The following is a 24,139-nucleotide window of genomic DNA, read 5'->3' as shown; positions in this document are numbered from 1 at the left end:
TCAATACCCTCACTCAGTGATAAAGATTCTAAGACAGAAACAAACAAGACATTGAGCACGACATGATCTTTCACTGGCTTGTACACAATAGAAAGATTCGGCTCCATGATTAATTACTTCTCCTTCTATAACCCTTTTTTAAATTAGATTTGTTGTATTTTTTTTATCAGATTAGAGTTTCCCTTTGTTGTATTTTTTTGGATCAGTTTTATTGTATCTTATTTCTTATTAAAGAGATTATCTAATTCATATGTTGTGTATCCTAATTCAAACTTGGCATTACTCATTCTTTACATTCAAAACATTTTCGTGCCTCATCGTATCAGAAACCGTAATGATTAGTGCCTTAAGTGAACACAAAAATGAATGAGATAAAGCAAAAGTAAAAAAATAAACTAAATACTAGGAAATTAATGAGTGACCAAGACGAAGTCATGTTTAAGACTTCAGGTTTAAACAAATGACTTGACTAAAATAACAAATTGTATCCATTAATAATGTAATATATATAAAGATTTATATACAATCAATATATCATTCATTTTTTCGTATCACTTTACCTATATCTAAGATTCCGTGATTAGATATAACTGACGAATAATACTGTGATAATGATAAAAAACTTAAGTCTTGTTTCATTTTTTTTTCCTTCTAATTTTAGTGAATACTTGTTGGTGTGGATGATACGGAGGCTATTAACGAGTAGGAGTAAATTAGGTCACATCACCACAAATTAAAAACGTGTTCCTCTGCTAACACCTAATAAGAATGACACAGACTGCGACCCAACTACACATTTTATCCCTCAAAAGAGCCATAAACCACACATCTATGAAGTCCACATCAAAAGTTATCAGCAATAAACCAAAAAGTACTTCGTTATTTTAAGTTCCATCCAACTACAAGCATAAAAAGCCAAATAAACAAGAATCTAAGATTGACATAACCAAACAAGAATCTAAGATTAACATAACCAAACAAGAAGTAACAGGACAGAACCTGTACAAGGAACGGAAGGATCAAATTCAGTTACCTAAGCTTGCCTTCTCTAATCCATCGCCCTTTTCCTTCAACCACCTTTTCTATTTCTCCCACCACCACATAGAGGTCAGAGACAGAGAATGGAGATAAATAGAATAACTACATATGAATCCAAGATGCTCTAGATATGGATCACAAGCATGAGTCATGTTTCTTAAGCAACGCTTATGATGCTATCTCCGTTATTTAAATGAGACAATGCATACAAAGGTGAATGTCTTGAGGATGTTTGCCTTTGATCAGAAGAGAAAGATAGCCCAAGGGACAGTTTTGGTGGGTCAATAGTTGAGCTTAAATTGGAGGCAATATCAGACACTGTGGAAGCTTTAGGAATTGGAAGAACTTGGTTAGTTGGAACATTGTGTTCCATGATTCTTTGTCCCAAAGTGAGTTCTTCCATTGGATTCTCAGCCTTGACTGAAAACATTCCAGATCCAACATGCATCGGATAAATTGGCATCATTTGAAATCTATTTGTGTTGGTAGTTTCAATGGCTGCAGGATACACAGACTGTAAATGAGACAAGCTATCTTGATTCTGGATCTGTTCTTCCTCCATTGGAACCTGACACAAATTGATTAGATCATCAAAATTCTATTTCTCCAATCCTTCAAGCATTGAAGAGTTTAAACTCTTGCCAGATGGCAAGCCAACACAGGGAACCAGAAAACCTAAATCACCCCATTCTATTCAATTAAACTTCTCTTCAATTAACATATTAATTTCACAAGGAGGTAAATTAAAAACACAAAAATAGCAGAAGTTTCATATCCACTTTGTTGTTTATTTTCACTGTTTCCTTCTTTCAATCCTTAATGTTTAAAAAGCAATAATATTCTATTCAGCTTGACTGTTTTTGATTAAAAGACAGAAATAACTGAGAAAAATCAATGGCATCTAACAAGATCATCAAAACCACATTTAATACTCTACTTAATTGACTGGTTGAACACATAATAAGGACAAAAGACACAGAGGTTGCTGAGGAAATTACTGTGTCAGTGGTGATATCAAAGAGGCTAGATCTACGGCGACGGCGATTGAGGTTGGTGCGGCGGAGAAAGTATTTCTGAGCATGGCTAGCAACCTGGGTAGGGGTCCGGGTCTTGACATAGTTCCTGGAGATTCCTCTCCAATCACCTTTCCCCACTTTCTGCAATCCCACCAAGAACAGCTTGTGCTCTTCCTCCGTCCACGGAACCCCTGCATCATCATCATCTTAATTTACAATCTTATATAACTATATTTTAATTTCATTCAACAATCATCACCTTAAGTAAGTTCAAATTCTAAAACAACTTGATTATCACTTAATCATACTGTCTGCTGGCAAAGTATGTTATAGCACACAACAACAGCTTTTACCCTTCAGATTTTAATTTAATTTGAAGCTGGGAAGTTGGATATTAACATAATTTTGGATTTTAATAATCTGATTTTTATCAATCTGATCCAAACACGTGCTTAATGTCCAGAAATTCAGTCTTTTTACACGAAATATTAAGTTATATTACTGTCAAACACCTTTCTTATCGTTTTTGAAGTACCAATAATTGCTTTTCCTAAAAACTAAACATCCTCTTAATATAATTATCTCTATTTTTTAGAAGTTATTTAAGATTAACAAAAACAACAAAAAGTTAATAATCGATCGGAGATATATATTGATCGAACTCAAACCTCGCTTGCGCTCGCGGAGCTTGGCTGAGTTGTGAGGCACGGCGTCATCGGCGGAGGCATAACCGGCGGCGACAGTATCTTTGTTATTGTTGGAAGAGGCGTCTGGAGGAAGCTCATACTGAGAGAGATTGTTCATACTCACACTCTTCCTCATGGAATCAACCACAACCCTAACCCCGAACAGCATAAACTCGCCGGCAGGGAGGTCGCCGGAGACGGCGGAGTCAGCGGCGGTTAAAGCACGAGACATAAGCGGATCGAAGATTGATTCCGTTAAGTCGAGATCGGAGAAAAGCGAATGAGTGAAAAATTGGAAGGAGCGGAAGAAAAAGAAGAGAAGAGGAGAATCAATGAATGAGAGAAGAATGGTGCGATGAGTTTAATATAAACTCTGGCAATGGCAGCCATGTGCTTTTACAATTTTTATTTGTGTACTTTTTAATATAATATGTAATTGTTTTTTACTTATTTTTATATGAGTTGTTTTTAGTATCTTTCTTGGTTTAAAAAAATAAAAAACACATTCAACTGTAATAGGTTTTTTATAATCACACATATTATTATATGATAGTTTATAATACTCTAATTGGGATGGTAAAAAAAATCTGACCCATTATCAATGAAAAAAAATCTGACCCATTATCAATGAAAATACATATAATTGGTATTTGCAATAATAATTTCTATGTAAAAACGAGTTTTATGATACTCGTATCGTATGGTGAATATCTACATATTTTTAAATTTGGTTTTTAATAATTTTTTTATATATTATTGTTTTCTATTATTATTTTTAGATTATATTATACACTTTATTATTATTTTACAATAAATTATACTTATTGGATTCTAATTATAAAATTATCATATAAATATTATATTATTCATGTAATATATAATTAAAATATATAAATATATAACTAAAATTAAAAATTTGTTGGATACCTACAAATATTTGTTACCTGTATGGATACCGATAAATATTACGAGTTTGAGAATATGAAACAATTTATAACATTAACACTATGTAATTTTCCAATTATGCTTTAGATTAAATCAAATTTACTTCTAGAAAAAGTATATACTCTTTAACATGGAATTATCCCGGATGAATATGATGTTTATATCCAAATTATCCAAATAAAAATTGTAAGCCGATTTAAATTTATTGAGAAATGATCAAAAAAACATTTTTTATTGGATTCTTTTGTGGATAATTGATTTGCTCATTATTTTCCTACCCATTTTATAAAATTGGTCCAAATCCTATTATTTGCTCAATCATGTTTTCTCTCTTATTTTATATGAACCACAATTTTCATTATGAGAGAAACTTGCTCAACTCCATAGGATCACTAATTCACTATGCACTTAAAAGCTGCCCTTAGTATCTACTATTACACATCATTAACTATATGATTATCATTTTTCTAACTTATGTAATATGCGCAAACATGATTGATACATATATTCTATTGAGAGAGAAAAATGCTACAAACACCTCAAAATTGACAGAGTTTTTTTTATTTATACTCAAGTTGGAATTGTTATAAAGTGAATAATATTATATCCTTCTAAAATTGTTGGAATACTAAATGCAATATATATCCTTCTTTTATTGTCTATTTTAAATTTCAATATATGATATTAGTATTAGATTTTATTTTTTATGGTTTTCAAGAGAATCCTTTCATCAATTTCTGAGAAACTATTTTCGTGGAGTACATTCAAACATTTTAGTAGAAATTCCTTGCTTGACTCAAAACCCTTCTAGTTGAAGTAACAAATTTCAATTTATATTATAACTACATACTTTTTAGTCTCAAAATATAATTTCTAAATTAATGATGCCTAAGTATAATTTCAAATTCTCAAATATTTATTTTACAATAGTCTCGAGTATTTCTATACAGTTCGGATAGAGAAGCTTTTACAATCCTATCCAGCAAGCTAAAATTCAAATTTTTATATTTTAATGGCAAAAGTTCCACAAAGGCACGAACAATTAGAATCACTTTTAGAGTATGGTCTAACTTTCCATAGAACTTAAAAATGACACTAATTTACTATATTAGTTGGATAGTGGTTGAATCATTTTGAATTGGAAAAATTCTAATATAACTATGTTAAACCTGATTAAATTATAATATCATAGAAAGTGAATCAGACGATTCATTTTAAATTAAAAAAAACATTAATCTAATGTTTATTGAGATATATTACTTTAATAATAAATCCTTCCAGTGGACCTATCAGATAGAGCTTATAAGCCGAAACGCTAACCAAACAAGGATTCTAATTAATTTTCAGTTGAAGAAGCTAGTATCCAATTTATAATCATCTTAATAAGGGGGTGGATCACACACAAGTTTTAGTGTGTGTGTGTGTCAAAAACACATTTGTGGATTTATAAGCTTATTTGAACAAAAATAAGCTACTATTTATATTCTTGTTTGATTAGAAATGATTATGTCACATGAAAAAAATTTCTAATTTCATAATTCAATTTTAGTGAATTATAACTTTATACACATGCGTCCTATCATCCACCATTAATTTAGATTACTTTTTTGAAAAGTCAATAACAATTAAATATCAATGGTGAATGATGCAATGACACTGTATAAAACTCATACACTGTCAGTGCATACATCATTTTCTCTTTGTGGATTTATAAGCTTATTTGAACAAAAATAAGCTACTATTTATATTCTTGTTGGATTATAAATGATTATGTCATATGAAAAAAATTTATAATGTCATAATTCAATTTTAGTGAATTATAACTTTATAATTTAAGAACTTTTATTAAAGTCATTTACTTTTATCAGATTGCATATCAAATGATTTTACCAATTATTCATTCAACTACGTTATCAATCATAAACTTTCATTCTCTAATTTCATAATCTTCATCATATTTTTTAAGTTTTAAACTATTTTTTTAATCAACTATTTGAAACAGAGCCTTACATATCATATGCATATATTTTTTTTATCAGCACATCATATGCATATTTTAATGATTTAATAACATCATCATCCAACCATATACTAGGAAGGTGAATATAATTACTTTTATTATTATATAAGATACCGATATATGTTGTTATTTTAGGTCATTCTTTAGGTCATTCAAGAATGAAAGTTTACATATCTATTCTCAATCTTCAAATATGGCTAAAGTCAATCCCCACTATTGATGAAAGATAAGAAAAGGAGACTTTACAACCAATCCTATCCTATATTATAAGGCATCGATTTTATGAAAAGAGAAGACAATATTTGTGGACGCACTTCTCAAGTAGACAACTAAGACAATTACATATGTCCTAAAATTATTGGGTTTTAAGGTAGTAAATCATATTACAACAAAGTAACAAAACAAAAACTCCCCTTTCTTAACTAGTACGTTCTTTCAAGGATCCGTACGTTATGCTGAACATAACCTAGGATCCAGAATAGTATTATATGGACTTTTGTATAAAAAAAGCTAAATATATTAGCCAAAATGTGGAGCAACTTTGAAGCTATGATAGATTAAGTCCTTGGAACACACAATCATGTTAATCAAAATCAAAACCCAAGGCTGAATCGGTGCCAATTGCAACTAATTAACATAGCTTAAGAAGACTTTTAAAGGAACACGATAAAAAAATTATTTGAATTTTGATTACCATAGTGTAGACATTTATTTTCTTCTGAAGCAAAAATTATTATTTATTTGTTAATTCTTTTCATGTTTCACAACGCAAAAGTGAAATAAATCAAATAATATTTACGGTTAGTATGAATGAAAGTATTTATGCACTCCTTTTTTTTTCCTCCACAAGATGTCGTTTCAGTCAAAGGTGCGTGATATTCTCTCATAAACTCGTGGTCCTAGTCACAAGAGCAAATGTGCTTCTAGCGAGTGGTATAAGTGTCCCTATAAGGCTATAACTAAAATTTTGTCATATGATAAACTTAAATAACTATGACATTATATTTACCTAAATCAGTAGGTTGGATAAAACATAATAACCTAAGTTTACTCATGCTTCTGTAATGTTAACCATGGATTATCAGATGTGGCTAAATAATATTTTTCTTTTTTTTTGGTAGTGTGAATAACAATAGTAGTTTTCTGACAAAATTTCTAATATTAATATATATTCCATATTTTCTATAAATATTTATATATTTTCATATATGGATCCATCCTTGCCACTACCCTGCCTAAACCTTTTTGTTGTCACACCTCATATTAATATTTATATGTAATATAAATATCAATAAAAAAATAGTTCCATCATCGACTATGAAGGGCCAAGCCACTTGCATTTGATATTTCAATAGAAAATGACATATACATTCTTAAATAATCACAATTTGATATTTATTTTCGAATTGATTCCTATCAACATCATAGCAATTTAAGTCTGAAAAACCAAACTAGACGTGACAACTGAAATGTTCAACCATAAATAGGGATCCAAAGAATATTGAAGTAGGATTATATTGTCCAAATTAAGCAGCATGAGACAGATCAACTCATAGTAGCATCCAATTTCTAATCCCACTACTCTATCCCCAACACATGGGCTCCTCTTACTTATTATCTTTCCTCAAAACTGAAGCACAAAGGATTCGGGTGCCACATGCATGCATTGAAACTATATGTTAAATAATCAAATTTATCAGATCAATGATCAACTTGACCTTAAACTACTTTTAAAACATTTTTATGTGCCCATTAACCTCATATTATTAAATTAAACCCATCTCATCACCACTAGTTTTTTGGGTTAGTTTAACACTACTTGCATAGGCTTAAAATAAATTAACAATTACCCCTACTTTTGTATTTTACAAGGTTGGTTGTTTAATCATAGAAGAAGAGGAAGACATTTTTTTAGTTGTAATGATAATGATAATAATGAAAAGGACTAATTTGTTTATATTAAATGGAATACAAGATGATATGTGCACCCATGGCTTTGTAAGCATATTCGTTAATATTATTGGTCATAAAGGTGATCAAGGGTATGATTTTTTTCGTTATCTCTAGAGACAAGAGTGCGCCTTTTTTCCTGTGTACAATATTAAAAGATATAGTGTATGATATGATGAATGATTTAATTGGTGTAGTTTCCTTTGGGGTGGGGTGCTATTTGGAATGGAGGATAAGCCTCGGATAAGGCTTTGTGGGGTTCCACTACCTTATTTTCTTCTTCTTATCTCTTAGTCCTTATTTGTAAATCAATCACAATTTAATGAATGTATGATTTGAAATATGTTAATTACATTTTTTTTAAGGTTAAAGCATCCAATAAAGGTTTCAATTCCTTTCTCTATAAGGAATTCCATTTCAAATTTCCAATTTTCCTAGTTTGATTTTTAGTTCTTCTTTTGGTCACCTTTGACAAGGTCATTTGACTGGTGGACATTATTACGATTTGTGAGAAAAATCTTGGATCATATTGAGGTTAATCTTCCGATATTTCATTCAACCATATATATATATATATATATATATATTTTGTATAAATATTTATCTGATTAATTTAGTTTTAAAGAAAGAGTTAGAACCAACAAATTAAATATGCAGTCACATCTCAAGCTTGATATGTCATGGTAAATCATTGTGTTATAGGTACATTTGTTCTTTTATTGTGGGATTCTTTTCACACTTTGCGTACTAGATTTAAATTTCTTTGGTGATGTTGAAGTTGTTACCTTTTCAAGTCCTTTTCCACAGCTTAAACTCTTCATATTATGGATACATTCAATTGGATTGAGCTTCTCCAAAATGAATAATAAATCTGTCTTTAAAGGTGGGAAAGTAATATTATATTTATTGTTAAGTAAACAGGTGGGAAAGTAATATTATATTTATTGTTAAATAGTTTACTGAGCAAAAAATGATAAGTACTAAATCAATTCAGAGACAAATATTTGTACCCCAAAAAATCAGACACATATATTTATTCTTTTATTTCCCTAAGAAAAACATATGTACCCATCCTTATCTCCCCTATAAAAAAGATAGCTATACTCACCCCTTTCATTCTAGATATAAACTCATTTTATAGAATTCTGGTATCATTCAAGCCAAATTTAGCTTTTCCATCTATGTCAGTAAATATAAAAATATTATAATTTACTTATTTAAATACCTAAATGAAAATGGTGAAAGTGTTTTTCTAGGGAACATTACAAAAGTCTATATATTAATAAGATAACAAGATCATACAAATTAATATGGATGATAAAGATTACAGTTTCTCAATAGGCTATTTAAAAAAGCTATATACAAATAACTTATAGCTTTAACTACTCCTTTGTTCGTTAAATACTGACATTTTGGTATTCCCTTTTTATTCCATATTTATTTATGTGTTGAAGCCTTGAAGGCCTAAATCTTAATTATGTATACTTTTCCAAGTAAACCTTTATTTATTATATCATATTTTTCACCTCATTATTTCCCTCTCTCGAGAAATATATAAGGGTTAAATGAGCATTACCGTAATCACCAACTTTAATTTATGTGAATAACTTTATCTATCAACTTTAAGGAACATAATGAATATTTAATAAAACGAATTAATGAAGACCTATTATTGTAATTTTTCACAATATATTCATGTTTGTTGCCACGTGATTAATTCATGTAAAACTGACATTGATTTCCATCTATATTGAAATCATTAAATTCATCATAAATAATTATCCATCAATTATTTAAAATTTTCTGTACCCAAATCGAATATTTATGCAGTACTTTAGCATATATAAATTATGTACCAAAAAAGTATAGATATAAATTTATATAAATAATAAGTGATTAGCTTGATCTAGGTGGATAATTTCTGCCTCTTTCTTTATTAAAGTATTGGATTCAAGTTTTATGTATGAAAAATCTTTGCTCAAAGAGGTATCATATAACTATAATGTGAATATTTCTAACTTAAATGAAATTGTATTTCATGTACAAATGATTTAGATAAAAAAAATTTTCTATAAAATATATAAAGTGTTAGTACTTGAGTTAAACACAATAAATTGTATAATTTTTTTCTCCTTCCGTCAAAAGTTTTTTCTATAAAAATAGGAAGGTCCCTTAGCTTTTGGATGAATGTACACGACAAAGTAAATGCTAATAATGAAAGGTGGTTTCTTAGTTGCAAGGAAAATGAGTTACATCCACGGTTTGACCAGAGTAATATGCATCATGCATGGAACATGTAACATGCATGCACATTCATAAAAGGAGAAGTTCATTTTAATTTTGAACACACTAGAGTGGATACCAAATGGAGTCCTACCTTATTTTTGCTTTATGGTGGAAAGTGGATGAAACAGAAGAAAAAAATGTCAAAGTATAAAATCAAGTTTACTTAATTATTTGAATGACTGAAATTTGGTGGATGATATCAAATTTAAATTTTGGCTTTGAATTAAAGGAAAATACAAAACGGTGAATATATTTGTCTTGGTTTGAATGAATTTCAAATCCGATCTTAAGCATGAAAGGTTATTGTTATCTCCTTTTCTATTTTGGTTGGACTTATGATGTATTTTCTAGTTTTTGTTGGGTGAGTTTTGTAATTAAGATATGTTATATACCTTATTTTATATTCTCTACATTGGTTTCTTGGATGTAACTATAATTTATTATTAATAAAATATTTTATTTATAAAAATCACAAAATAAAAATAAAAGATTTGTAATAAACATTTATATCTAATTACCTATAGAAGTGTAATATAACCACCCAACTGTTTAGTAATATTTCTTTGGCGAGCTTACCATGCAGATGTGCCAAGGCACATGCATCCTAACCATAGTAGTTATTGAATATTGAATAAAAGAAAAAGATAATCAAAAGATTTTCTTCAGTCAAGCAAAAAATAAGTGACTAAAAAAGAAATAGAGAATTTTTAGTCAAGTAAAAAAGTGGCTATGGTGAACCAACATTAATGTTATTTTCCTTTGGCCACATATTCTTCAAGAGTTTTGGCTATAAATAGGAGTGCTTCAACCAATTGTAAAACACACTAAATACTTAATTTAGTACATATTCTCTCATTTTGTTCTCTTGTTCTAATATTGTGAAAAATATAGTGAAAGTGAAATTGGGTGTACTTGGAGAGTGAAACACTTGTAATTCTTTTTATCATAATGAAATATTTTTGTTGCTCTTCAGGATGTAGGCAAATTGCCGATTCACATTAAATTTTTGGTATAATTTTCTTTATTATATTTTCTCCATTGGTTTTTACTAAGTAGATCCTATATTGGCACGAGAATGAGCCCTACCAAGCAGTCTTCGTAGTTCATACCATTTCCCAACTCATCAGCGCAACATTAGAAGCAAAAGTATGACGTTAGTGTACTTTGATCAAAATATTACAATGTTAGTACACTTTTTAACAAAATTACCAAATTGGTGTTCACAAACTTGGGAATAGCATAGTCGAATTTCTTTTATTTTTTTCTGGCCCCACACGAAACTCGGCAACTAGGACGTAGAGAATATATATTAATTTTTTAATACAATATTAAAATCTGCAATTGGGATGCCAACTTTTTTAATTAGGTACTGTTTACCTTTTAACAATAACATGTTATAAGGCATATCCATTTTGCAAAGCATGAATATAGAAGGCAATAACAATAAAAATCATTCTAACAAATATGAATATACAATTTTGCATTTCAATAACAATAAAATTCTGAATTAAGTTTTCAAATTTTTTGATACTACCAAGAGTATCTCTTCACCCTTTTGGGTAAGAAACTAATACATTTCAGTGTGTGTGACTATCCCTCCCAACAAGTGTCACTCTCAATAATCAAAATTATGACCTTTTAGTCATCATGGGATCTAACAGAGTTTTACACCACTAAACCAATACCTTGTTGATAACTAAGTTTTCATATGTATATATATCAGTATGGAAAATATACTAAAATTAGAAGAGTGAAATAAAATATACTAGTATACTAACCTGATGATGTTTAATAAAATGCCTGATAAAGTTTAATAAAATGAGGTAGTTGGATCAAAAAATTTAAGAGGCTATATTGGTATGGTAGTTCACCTTCTGTTATATGTGATATGCTTTAAGTTGCCTGTAGAAACATAGTAGTTGATAAACCAGTGCAACATGTAGTAACTATGATAGAGTGATAAATATTGATCATTAAAACATTTCCATTTTTTCATGTAGTAACCAATGGAGCATTTGCTATTATGCCTATGAAATTGATAAACTTACTATTTGCATTTCGTGGGATATGTGGCTCTGTGTGAAATTTTCATTTCTCGATGGAAAACTCTTCTAGATTACCTTTTATCTACTTATACTAACTCTGTCTTTTTGTTGTTGAATCTGGATCAAATACAGTGCTCATGGTTTGTCCATAAAAGATTGAACCTCAATCGCAAATTACATGTTTTTTCTCATACTCAAAATATTGTATATGTAAATATGTCATATGGTAGTTTTATGTAAAAGAGTTTGAACAAAACTGGAGAAGTAATATTTTAAAAAGTTTGCAACCCGGTTGCAGATAGAGAAATAAAATAAAAACTCTATTGGGATGCCGAGTTTTCTTTTGGAAATTAAAAAAAAGAATATGAAACTCTACGTCCATGTTGTCCATTATATTAAAAAATTAATACATATGAAACTTTACATCTTAGTTGCTGAATTTCATGTGGGGCTAGAAAAAAAATGGAAAACTCAACTACATCATTACTGAGTTTGTGAAAAGTGCATAAGTTTGATGATTTTTTTAAATGATGCACTAAAATTATAATATTTTGATCAAAATGAGCAAGCTAAGTAAATTTGCGGCAAAAGCACCTAACAATGATGCCATCAATTCAACATCTTATGTTCCTTGTGGTTTTGAACAAGGGATAAGTGTATTTATATGTCACAGAAATCTGCAACAATGGTGACACATAATCAAATGACTCATCAGTGTCTTTGTTCGTCTCCTGATCTGAACTGTTTGACTCAGCCATATTATCTTCTTAATGATATTCAAATGACGCAACAATAATATACCTATATTATTATTTTTTAACTCTTTATCCTAACTTATTAGAACTGAAGTTAAAGAAAACATATTTTTTACACGTATTTAACAAAAAAAAATGAGTTTTCTGTGTTAAGTAAAGAAGTTATCCTTTTTTGTACTACAGTGCCATACTAACGAGAGATTTAATTTTGTTTAGATATTTGATCTTATATATAATACTTGAAGATATAACATTATGGTACATTAATCTACCACCTCCTTGTTTGTACAAAAATTGATCTATGTAATAAAATAAGAATTTAATATTTATGTTAGTATAAAAATTTATATAGTCAATATATTATTTATTTGTATTATTTTTTAAAGATGATTAAACATTAATAATAAATGATACAATAATAATACATAAAACTCATATATTATTAATAAATACATTTTTTTCTCATAAAATAAAGTATATAATCTATGAAATAAAGGGGAGCTAGCAACAAGCAATTGACTATTGTTGGAGGTGTGATTTAAATTCTGAATTGTATCATTGGTGTAATCACAATATTAGGGTGATCGCTATAATCATATTACACTATAATTATAGTGTACTACTAGATCATAATTATAATTTTAATTATAAAATAATTCATACGGCAACGGTTACAATCTTCATCGCAGTAATCATAATGGTCATAATCACATTAATTACAATAACCACAATTATAACCACTATCACAATTTAAATTAGTGGGCCAAGTCTCAATACACTGTTACAAAAGTAGCGTTTCAAATAGTGTTGTTAGAATCGGACCGGACCGGACGGTTCGACCGGTCTGATCGCTGACCGGACTTGAAAATGGCTCTGGTTTGCCGTCTTAACCGAATGAGAGTTGGATCACTTTGAACCGGAAAAAATCCGATCCGACCATGTTAAACCGATTAACCCGGGAAGTAAACCAGACGGCTCACTTAAAAATAAAAAAAAATGGGACAATGTTCTAATATTTTGTTTTACTACAGTCCAAAAAAGATGAAGATGTATTATTTCAATATAATTATACATAATTATTAATTATATAAAATTTTAGATTTATATATAACTATATATTTATAAATAAAAATTATTAATTATGTACGAAATCATCCGATCAGACCAGACGATTTAACCGTTTAAACCTAATATGGGACCTCTGCCGGTTTGATGTCCAGCTCTTGTTTCACAACACTTGTTGGAAAAATAATACCCCAGTGATACTTTATCTTCCATTAAAGCCTAGAAGGAAACAAGTGATATTTTTTATCTCAAAAAAATGTATCAGTGGTATTAACTTCCTAACAAACAAAGCAGCTACTGTGAGAAACTCTCTCTTCCAAAAAACAGAAAGAAACTCCCTTTTCCACTTCACTTGTTGTCTTTGTCTCAACCTAACTACCTTAACCAACACTCTTATTCTTATGCATTACACAACAATGGGTGATTCCCAAGTAAGCCGTCAACCGTTTCTTTTCCCGTTTTCCGCCGTCAATTCCCGCCTTTTCTTATCTCTATATAACTGTTTTTTGTCTGTTTTAGAAAAATTGAATCTTCTTTTTTTGGGTATATGGCTAATGTTGATTCTATGTTATGGTCTTTTGGGTTTTGATTTGATGTTTTGTTATCAGAAATTGTTGGCCTTGAAGAAGGTCTATGCTGATATCATACTCAACACGGCCAAGGAAGAGGCTTCACGTGTCATGGCTTCTGAGAGAAAAGCCATGCGCTTTAAACAGGAGCTTGCTTAAACTAGAGATGAAGCCCTTCGGATGCTTCTAAGGCTCAAACAAATGCTTGATTCTAAGGTCTAACAATCTTTCTCAAATGGGTTTGCTTATCATCTTTATATTTTATAAAAAAAATGTTGCTTTTGCCTTTTCTGACTATGGCTCTATCAGTTTTTTATTGGTGTTTGAGTTAACCCTACTTGTGTTTATAATTTTGTAGTGGTTTATTGACTAATTTCCCTCACCATTTTTGTGGACCTAAATTCTAGAATCCCAATCAAATTCAAGTGACAGTTTGCACTCTTGTAATGCATGGTGGAGAGAAAACGGCTTGGTTGAATTCAACCAATGAAGATGAATTATTTTCTTTGCCGAGTTGTGAAAATACCTTGCATAGCCAATGGAGATGGATTATTTTCTTTGTCAATTTGTGTAAATACCTTGATTCACTTAAAATGTAGGTTACCTTTGTAACAATTATGCTTGAATGGCCATTTTGTTTAGTTTAACTTGTCCTTCCATTAATTTAATATCGCCATTCCTATGCATCTTAGATATCAATTGTGTAAGAGTTCTTCAGAATCATTGTACTGTTACTGTCTCTTTTAGTGTCAACACTAAGAACTTGGAATCTTTATAGCATGTACCGACAATATAATTTAATATGCCATCGTAGAACTTCCACGGCTCAACCCAAGCAGTAGAGCCCTTCAAGTTAAATAATTTCGAAGCACAGCTGACATCATGGCTATTTTACAGATTAAGGAAGCAGAGCTGACATCATTAAGCCAGGGGAATAAGATTGACGAGCTCGAAGCACAACTCCACGAAGCTGAGGAAATAGTTAGTAATCTAAGGGCAGAGTTGAGAGAAGCAGAGACTAAGCTGGAGAGTGTAACAAACTATCAGATGTATCCCCCGGTTGAACAAAACGTACAGGGCGAAATCCCAACTCAGGAAAGTTGTTTGCAGGATAACATATTTGACCCTTATAATGGATGTGTACATAACCTACCTGATTCACTAGTTGAATCAGTCTCAATTTCTTACACTAAGAATCCTGCTGTTAGTGGAACAAATGATAGCAGCAAGTTCTATGTGTCTCATGATCATAAGGACAAGTGCTACATTCATAACCCAGATTTTTCGTCCATAGTCATTGGGAGGAAAGAGTCCGAGCTTTACCAAAATGGATGCACACAGCGAATACATGCATTTGAAAGGAGCCATTTTGATAATGTACATGATGAAACTTCAGTGAGAGTACAGGAAGAGGGTAAAGCAATGCCTGTAACAATTATTGCCAAAGCTGATACTATTTATGAAGGGGAGAAACCAGATGAACTTATAGTGGTGGAAGCAGATGCTGAAGGTGTCAATATTCCAGCTTGTAAAAGGAGAAATTATATAGAGGCTTTAGATCTATGTCACGTTCTATCCGGGTTAGGAAAAGAAGGAAAACATTGTATCTTGCTGCTGCCAAGGGTTCTAAATGTGTATTGGATAACAATGACTCTACAAAGGTGAATTCTTCTATGGAATATGAAAATATAGATGAGAAGGATCTAGTAAGAGTACATGAAGGAGGTAAAGCAACAACTATAACAACTAATGCCAAAGCTGATATTATTTGTGGAAAGGGTAAACCAGATAAAATTAATGTTGCGAAAACAGATGTTAACCTTGTCAAAGTCCCTGTTCAGAAAAAGAGGAGACTTACTATGAGATTACATCCTTACCAGGTTAAGAAAACAAATAAAGCATGGTATATATCTGATGCCAAAGGTTCACCATGTGTATTGGATAATAGTGACCCTCCGAGGGTGGATTCCTCTATGCTTTGTGAAAAAGAAGCTGAAAAGGATCCAATGTCTCTTTCTTCTGCTAAATTACCCACAGACGAAGCTGCAACAATTTGTCGATCAGAATCTCGTGATGATATTGAGAGAGGTAGAGTATTTCTTAATGCTTGCAGTGTTGGAAACAAAAATAAAGATGATAAGGATTTGTTGGATAAATCATATTTGACAAGACACAAGAGTTTGTCCACTGAAAGTTTGGAGGTTCCATCTTGTAGAACTGATGTTGAGCAAGCTAATTGGTTACCAGATAAACCGGATTCAAAAGCGTCTCAGTTAGATGAGAAGGTTTCTTGTCAACCTGCAAGTGATAAGTTTCTTAAATACACATTCCAGAGAAAGTGTAAGAAGGAGCCTGTTAGCAGTGCTAATGCAGATTGCTCTCTAGAGAATGACAAGTCGAAGTCTGGTCCAACACGAAGAAATATGAAGAGAAGCAAAATGGTCATGCCGAGCCTCGGAAGTCTTGCCCAATGACTGAATCATCTTGGAACAGCCGGCCACTAGCACAGGTTGGTGATATATATTGCGAGCCTTGGGATTTTTTCGATGCAGATGTTAAGAGTTAGTTTTTACATAAATCCCAGAGAATGAACTACCTGACTTATGTTGTATTTAGCATGTAAGAATGCCTTTTGTGACATGAAAGGATATAGTATTTTGTTTTTGAATAGTATAACTCTTGAACTGAAGAGTTGTGAATAAAATGGTAAGACTCTTGAAAAAAGAGTTTATATATAATGTTTGATGGAAGCACTATACTCATCAGAAAAAGACTTTAAACATAGTTTCAATCTCTGCCAAAAAATGTTGCTCTATTAGCCATCAATAAAGAAGAGCATATAAAGAAGAAAGAGATAGAAGAGTTTTTCTATTGATAAAGAACAACACACAACATCAGAAAGGAGGATCATGTCGTCATGGATAGAGATAATCTATAACTATTCTTATAATGTGAAAACTATGATTTCTTAAGATTCATTTACACATGGTTTCCATGTTAAACTTACATAGCAAGCTACCATTTATATTGAGTCTTGAATCTTTTTTATAGTTATTGTACTTTGTCAAATGCATGCTTACCGATTGATTCTTGAATTGTTGTGTCTTAAATCTCCTTTTCCTTGAGTTCTGCTTTAAACTGTACTCATTGATTGATTGTTATAGCCTGTAGCAAGCTTTGGCTTGATTTTATGATTCTGGCAACTCTTTCATTTTTACTTTTTTCTTCTTACAAATATGTATGTTAAATGGAGGAAATGGACATTCAAATACAAGTATATTTCAATTACATTATTTATAGTTGGAAATGCATTTGTTTAAGCTTTACATAGAGAGATGCTTGTCCTTACCTAAAAGTGTAAGGACGAGTGTAATGTATTTCTTCAAATTTGTTTGCAGCTCATATCTTTTCTAAGAACAAATGGTGGCAGTAGGTGATAAGGAGATTGGATGGAAGAGTACTCAAAGTACAGTCCAATGCAGTATGGTAGAGCTGTGGAATGTGTTAATATTATTATTATTATTATATTACTAAATGTCTATTTCTTTGTCATCCTTAGCAATTGGTAGCATAATATACTATATAAAACATAGATTAAATAATGTTTTTGCCGATTATATATCTAACATTCCCGCCAATGATTCTTCCTTTTTCTATATAGTATTTTAGATTTATAATTTATAGTAATTGTGCGATTCCTTTAATATTCTTTCTTTGCTTGGCTATGTTGTGCAATCTGACTTTGTTTTGGTGTCATAACTGATTATGATCAGCAATTAATAAAAGGCAGAGAATGGGTATGAACTCTTAACTAACTCAATAATTGATGGGGTTGAATTATTCGGATAAAAAATGGTTCTAAATAGGTCCATTCTAACCATACCTTACTGTTTGGACTTCAATATTTTTCTAATTCTACTCAACTGGCTTGCATGGTTGCCGTGTATGAATTTGATTTCAGTAGAATTTAATATCAGTGTAAAATGTATACACCGACAGTGTAAAGATTTGTACACATACACTTCATCATCCACCATTTATTTGGATTACCTTTTCTGAAAAATCAACAATAATAAAAAATCAATGGTAATGATACAATGACAGTGTATAAAACTCATACACTGTCATTACATACATCCTTTTCTCATTTAATATTGTTTTTGGGAGTACCTTCTTTCAGAAAAAATTAAAAAGACAAAAGCAAAGTGGGGTAAGTTATGTATGTTCATGTCTTCCTTCACCTCGTTGTTTTTTCTGTTTCTTTCAGAAAAATATTAAGTTTACGAGATCTTTCATTTTAAGTTTAGACTATTGACATTTTAATTTCTTATTCATTTTTTGTCTGTAAAATTTGTATTGGCACTTTTAATTAATTATATTTTAATAAAAAACTACAATTAGATCAGAAAAGTACCGATAAATAATTTAGAATACAGAATGGTATTTCAAGGTGATTTAGTACAGACGCAAAAATTTCAACTGGAGTCACTGTCTCAAATCTCAACAAACACTATATTAATTTCTCAAAAGAAATATCGGAAAAATAAAAGTCCTAAAAAATCAGGGAGAGATTAATCTTAAATGTAGCTTACACTTCAAAATCTAACACACATGAATGTAGACAAAAAATGATGTTTTAGTTAATAAGAAATATATATATTAATATTATTCAAATTTACAATGTCATTATATCATCTACCATTTATATTTAATTATTATTAAATTTTAAATGTAATAATTCATTAACAAATATGATGTACCAAATGCAAAAGTGTATTAGTAATACACTCATAATCTTAATATTTCATTATATTCCGTGCTCTATTATATTAATGGACTTTAGATTAGCTAACTAAAAAATCATAAATGCTGGTCATGTTAATGCATGACATGAATCAAATTATCCACAAGTTTATTTATTGATTATATGAACCAGATTATCCATAAATTTCAATTTGATGAACATTTGAGTTTTTTTAGGGTTAGTTTGGAGTTGAATTTTAGAGGGGAATGAAGTGAAAGGAAACTTGGGAGACGGGAAGAGGTTTCCTCGTTGCATCTTTACACACAACATTGGTTCTGTCCCTTAACTTACCCTTATCGCCCGTCGGGCGTCAAGGTTCGCATTAGATCCCCTTATCTATCATCTTTTTGCCCCACCAAAAAAAAGACGAGAACCTTTCTCTGTTTTCGATTATCTAATAAATTACTTAATGAAAGTAGATTATCTTTCCATTCATTTAATTTCAAAACGTCTATGATCTCTTCCCGAACCAAACATGAATCTTTTGATTCATTTGGCTCTCACACTCAATTACTAAATGGGAAAATTCCCTATCTTTTTTATGTAATGAGCCTATCCTCTCTATTCCATTCCAAAAATATGGAAATTGATTACTAATAGAAGACCAGAATATTTTGAGGACTCTTCTGACCAAATAAATAATTGTCAATTGTCAGCAAAGTTGTTTTTTTCTTCAAATCCAAAGAATTCTTATTAATTGATACATAAGTATAGGTCATCGATTCCGCATTGTATAATAAAAAAGGGGGTGAAATGAAATACACTACACCCATTTTTCCAATTTTTTACCGTAAAGAGGATTCAAGCCATTTTATCGACATGAGTGTTCTATATCGAGAAAATTCCAACAATTTGTTTTTTGAAAGTTTCATTTCTATATTAACATAGTGGGAGAAAGAGTACTACACTGCGCCGAGACTTCAAACTACTTAGTTTTAACCATGGTAATATGGTCCAAAATTATTGGTTGATAGAGAATTAAAGGGAGTCTTCTCACAAGTGGATTTTATAGCTTTCAAGTCTTCCTTTTCTCTTCCTTCCCTTCCAAAATCCAACTTTCAAACTAACCCTTAAGGACTAGACGATTTTCACTTTGTGGATGGCTCCAGGGGCCAATTACCAATTTGGGTGTTATTCTCAAAATAAAAAAGGGCTACTTTAAAAATAAACAAAATGACTGCTAGTAACCTAGTATTTTTTGTACAATGATGATTATTTAATACTCTAAGAGTAAATAATACGGATAATTTCTTTGGTAAAAAGGAAAAGAGTAATAATAATGATTTTATTTAATACTTTTTGAAGGTGCAGCATGATGAGGAAGCGAGAGAAATGGAGATATGCGTTTAAGGCACTCACAGCAACGCTTGAAGTCCCCACCATTTACCTCACTGCCACCAACTCCGTCAATGTTGACAGAGTCCTTGTTTGACACAATGCTCAATCCTCTCTATTCTTAGCAAACAACTATTATTTTATTATTTGGATCTCGATTAGGTCATAAACTCAGAACTTGCTTTATTATGATTTGCTGAATTCTTGCTCACATATTGCTGCTATAGCACGGGATATCAATTTTTTTGCATAACTTTTTGCTATAGATAACAAATTTATATATTCTGATTAAATCACAATCACGCTTTCCAGATCTAGGGATCTTTCATGGAAGCTGATTGAGAATCAAAAGAACATATTTGCAGTCTAGATTGTACAGCACCTGTCACACAGTAGTAAATACAGGAGGGGAAAGGGCATTAAGTTAGAGTTGGCAATAGATGGTGTAAATAATTATCTCAAAATTGCAAGCAGATTATGGAAAGTGCCTAATGAAATGCCTAGTCTAGAGGCAATTAGAAAGTGGACCTGCTTTTTTAAACTAGCTCCCCTCTTGCAAAATCCCTTGCATTAGTACGAACCTCTGCAAGCGGATTAATGATGAAGCCTCCATCTGGCCTGAGTCTGCGATTCATCAACCTAGTTTCAACATTCCTGTAGTGCGTGTCAGCAACTGAAAGTGAGGGGGTGCTGCCAGATTTAGAGAACCGGGGGAACGAATATCGACCCTGTGCTTTCCTCCAAAATCTGGAGCTCAAAAATTCTGCTCCAGGTAGCAAGCAACATGCATTACCAGGCTCATCATAATTAGTCATGCTTCCTCTTGATATAGCCAAATCATAAGAAATCTCATCCAACACCAACTCAAGGCCGTGTACACGAGTCTCTAAAGAGTGCATGCCACTTTGCGAGCTTCCTATAAATTTCTGTAACAAATGGAGGAGCATGTTGGATATTCTTATCATAAAGGATTGGCATACATGCTACATGTACACATAGGAGAGAGATGGAACTTCACACAAATAAGCATTAGGAACAAACCTGTACAAGATCAAGTAGACTCGACTGCTGCTTCTCAATTTGATGTAACTGGTTGCGGATCAAATATAAATCTTCAGTCTCTTTCTCATTCTTTATGATATCTTTACTGACATCACTGACAGGAACTGAGTTTTGACACTCTTCGTGACATGGAACGACACGAGATCCAGCTTTGTACTCACCAAACTTCTCTGTTTTGTCATCAGGATTTTTATTGAATAGAGCACGTCTCATTTCTGGCTTTAAAAGTCTGCTTTTATCCTTTTTGCTTCTTTCCAAAACAGTTCCATCTGTCTCTTGAAGATCCCCATGGTCAGCCGTGGCTGCAGAGGGATCATTAGAGACAGAAACTTGAACATCCCAATTCTTATGGTTCAATTTTCGCAAAACACCCGAACTCACTCTCTTGTTACTACTTAATGCACTTGTGTTCTTAGCATTGCCAGCAGATGAACAATCTGGTAGACTGAATCTGCTAACAGGAGTGGATTTCTTCTGCAAATTCACCACTAATGAACGAGGATTACATGAATTTTGATAGTGTTCACTTGAATTCCCTGAACCAAAAGCACAAATACAGATTGAATTATGAAGAAAAAACAAAGACAAATCAACTAAACATAGTATCATACAACAAAACAGAGACAGTGCCCCACAGATTAACCATCGCCACAAAAAATTAAGTCTTCATCTACCAGATTTCCTTTTTTTAGAGCTCAACAGTAAACAGAGCACAATCCGTATTTCTATTTCTGAAAAGAGACCTGCTACTTATGGATCTAAGAATCTGAATGGCTAAATGAAACAAAGAGTGTGCAGACAAAATTACAAACCTTTTGAAGAAGATTGCGATCGAGGAGGTGGAGAAAATTCATCCGATACATCAGGAATCTGCTTCCATGCTTCCAACATCTGATTCATAACTTCCCGAACTACCTTTACCTAAAACAAAACAACACTCAAAATCTCAAATTCACTTTCAAATATAATTCCCAAAAATAAACAACAATTGTATAATAATTAAATAAAATAATAAATAGAAATCATTACCAAACCTTATCAAATCGTCTATTCTCGAAAACTTTCAAGCATCCAGCCTTGTATTCCGACAAGAAGCCCCTCTCCACGTTCGCCATCACCACCAATGCCTCCGCAGCAGCCTTCCTTGCCGCCCAATCGCTGCTGCTCAACGACTCCACCAAGCAAGGAACCAAATTCTTCAAAATTGCGTGATTAGACGCGCCACCGGCCTCAACAATGCTTCCGATCAGCGTTATCACCGCCGGCTTCGCCTTAAACGCATCGCGCTTAAGCAATTTTTCGAGCCTCGGCAAAAGCTTCGCCAGTTTAGCCGGTTCCGGGGCTGGAGCTCCATCAATAGCCGAAGCAAAACAAAGCGCCGCTCCAAGCTGCGAGTTCTGATCCTGCTCCGTGAACAGAGCCTCCGATAATGGTTTCAGGAACGTGGAGAACGGTTGTTTGGTGACGTAGCGTGACAACGCCGAAACGGAATTGACACATGCAGATCGGACCGAAGAGTCAGGGTCGCGAAGGCGGCGGACGACGGCGTTGAGAATTTTTGAGAGGTGAGGAGAGAGCATGTTGCCGTGAGTTTCGGCGAGAAACCCTAACAGGTTCACGCATTGCTTGCGAACTAAGGATTTGTCGGAAGAATCGGTGGAGAGTATACAGGATAGAAACGAAGGCACGGTGGTCTGGTTAAGATTTCGGGCGATGGATTCGAGTTCAGCGACGGCGAGGGAGTGAGTATCACGGTCGGAGAGTTTGGTGAGGCACGTAAAAACCTTTTTCTTTATGTTCTTCTGCTGCGGTGACGACATTGTGAAAAGGATGGTACCGGAGATTTCAGTTACGGTGGTGGATCAGGTTGAATTGCCGGTAACATCGCCGTAGCGCTGTGACCGGTTTTTTTTTGGTTTTATTACTTTGTTTGTATGGGAATGAAATGAGGGGGATAGCGGTTTTATTAGCAGTTGTTGGGTAAGGAAGCTGAAGAAAACAGGGTGTCGTTTTGGATTATTTGAGCGAGAAGATAAGCTAAACTACACTGTCGTTTTTTAATTCCCTTTTTTCCACTCTACTCAAGAGCTTCGGTTGGGTTCGTTTTCATGGTGCTAACTTCTGATTTCTAAATAAATTAATAAGACACGACTGGTAATTTTGGAATTCCAAATTTGTTGGCTAAGCTAAATTAATAATAAAATTGGTCGTCATTATTATTGGACCCCATCATATATAAAAGATAAGTAGAAGGAAACTGAGTTCTTAAACTACGGTGTAAAACAAAAGAGATAAAATGCATTGAAATCTCACTTCTAACTAAATGATCTAAAATATATGTACTATTTTTTATTTATTTAGTAGTAGCAGTTAATGAGTAATCGGTTTAGATTTTCCTAGTGCTCCTCATATTCAATAAATCAAAAGTAATTGAAACTAAACCCTCTAATATTTAAAATATTATTTTAAAACAAAACAGGAAATTCTAAAGAAAAGCAACTATGGCAGAGATCTGAATCCTGTTCGGTGGTAGGTTGTGCCTAAATATGATCCGAAATTTTTT

At 32.1% G+C, this 24,139-nt stretch overlaps 2 protein-coding genes and 1 pseudogene across 4 annotated transcripts; 1 reads left to right on the top strand and 2 right to left on the bottom strand.

The window, feature by feature from the left end:
• LOC109362752 (transcription factor MYB1R1-like) lies at nt 818–3,075 on the bottom strand. Of its 2 annotated transcripts, XR_002109443.1 has the most exons (4): nt 2,723–3,075; nt 2,037–2,245; nt 1,000–1,606; nt 818–931 (listed from the first exon to the last, which is right to left on the bottom strand). XR_002109443.1 is itself a non-coding variant. In XM_019608767.1 (3 exons), the coding sequence occupies exons 1-3, from the start codon at nt 2,970–2,972 to the stop codon at nt 1,196–1,198; spliced, it is 870 nt and encodes a 289-aa protein (XP_019464312.1). In that variant the 5' UTR covers nt 2,973–3,075; the 3' UTR covers nt 851–1,195. The 2 variants fall into 2 exon arrangements, 1 of the variants encoding a protein (XP_019464312.1); XM_019608767.1 differs by having other exon boundaries at nt 851–1,606.
• LOC109363104 lies at nt 14,083–16,953 on the top strand (annotated as a pseudogene).
• LOC109363103 (microtubule-associated protein TORTIFOLIA1-like) lies at nt 19,844–23,715 on the bottom strand. Of its 2 annotated transcripts, none has more exons than XM_019609289.1 (5): nt 22,611–23,715; nt 22,389–22,497; nt 21,556–22,112; nt 21,043–21,440; nt 19,844–20,896 (listed from the first exon to the last, which is right to left on the bottom strand). In XM_019609289.1, the coding sequence occupies exons 1-4, from the start codon at nt 23,394–23,396 to the stop codon at nt 21,051–21,053; spliced, it is 1,842 nt and encodes a 613-aa protein (XP_019464834.1). In that variant the 5' UTR covers nt 23,397–23,715; the 3' UTR covers nt 19,844–20,896; nt 21,043–21,050. The 2 variants fall into 2 exon arrangements, with proteins under 2 accessions (XP_019464834.1, XP_019464835.1); XM_019609290.1 differs by having other exon boundaries at nt 19,844–21,138; nt 21,169–21,440.

The sequence above is a fragment of the Lupinus angustifolius genome, chromosome LG12 (genome assembly GCF_001865875.1).
Source record: "Lupinus angustifolius cultivar Tanjil chromosome LG12, LupAngTanjil_v1.0, whole genome shotgun sequence".
Lineage (NCBI taxonomy): Eukaryota > Viridiplantae > Streptophyta > Magnoliopsida > Fabales > Fabaceae > Lupinus > Lupinus angustifolius.
Note: the sequence above shows the minus strand (reverse complement) of the source record. Positions and strands in the feature narration are given on the sequence as shown.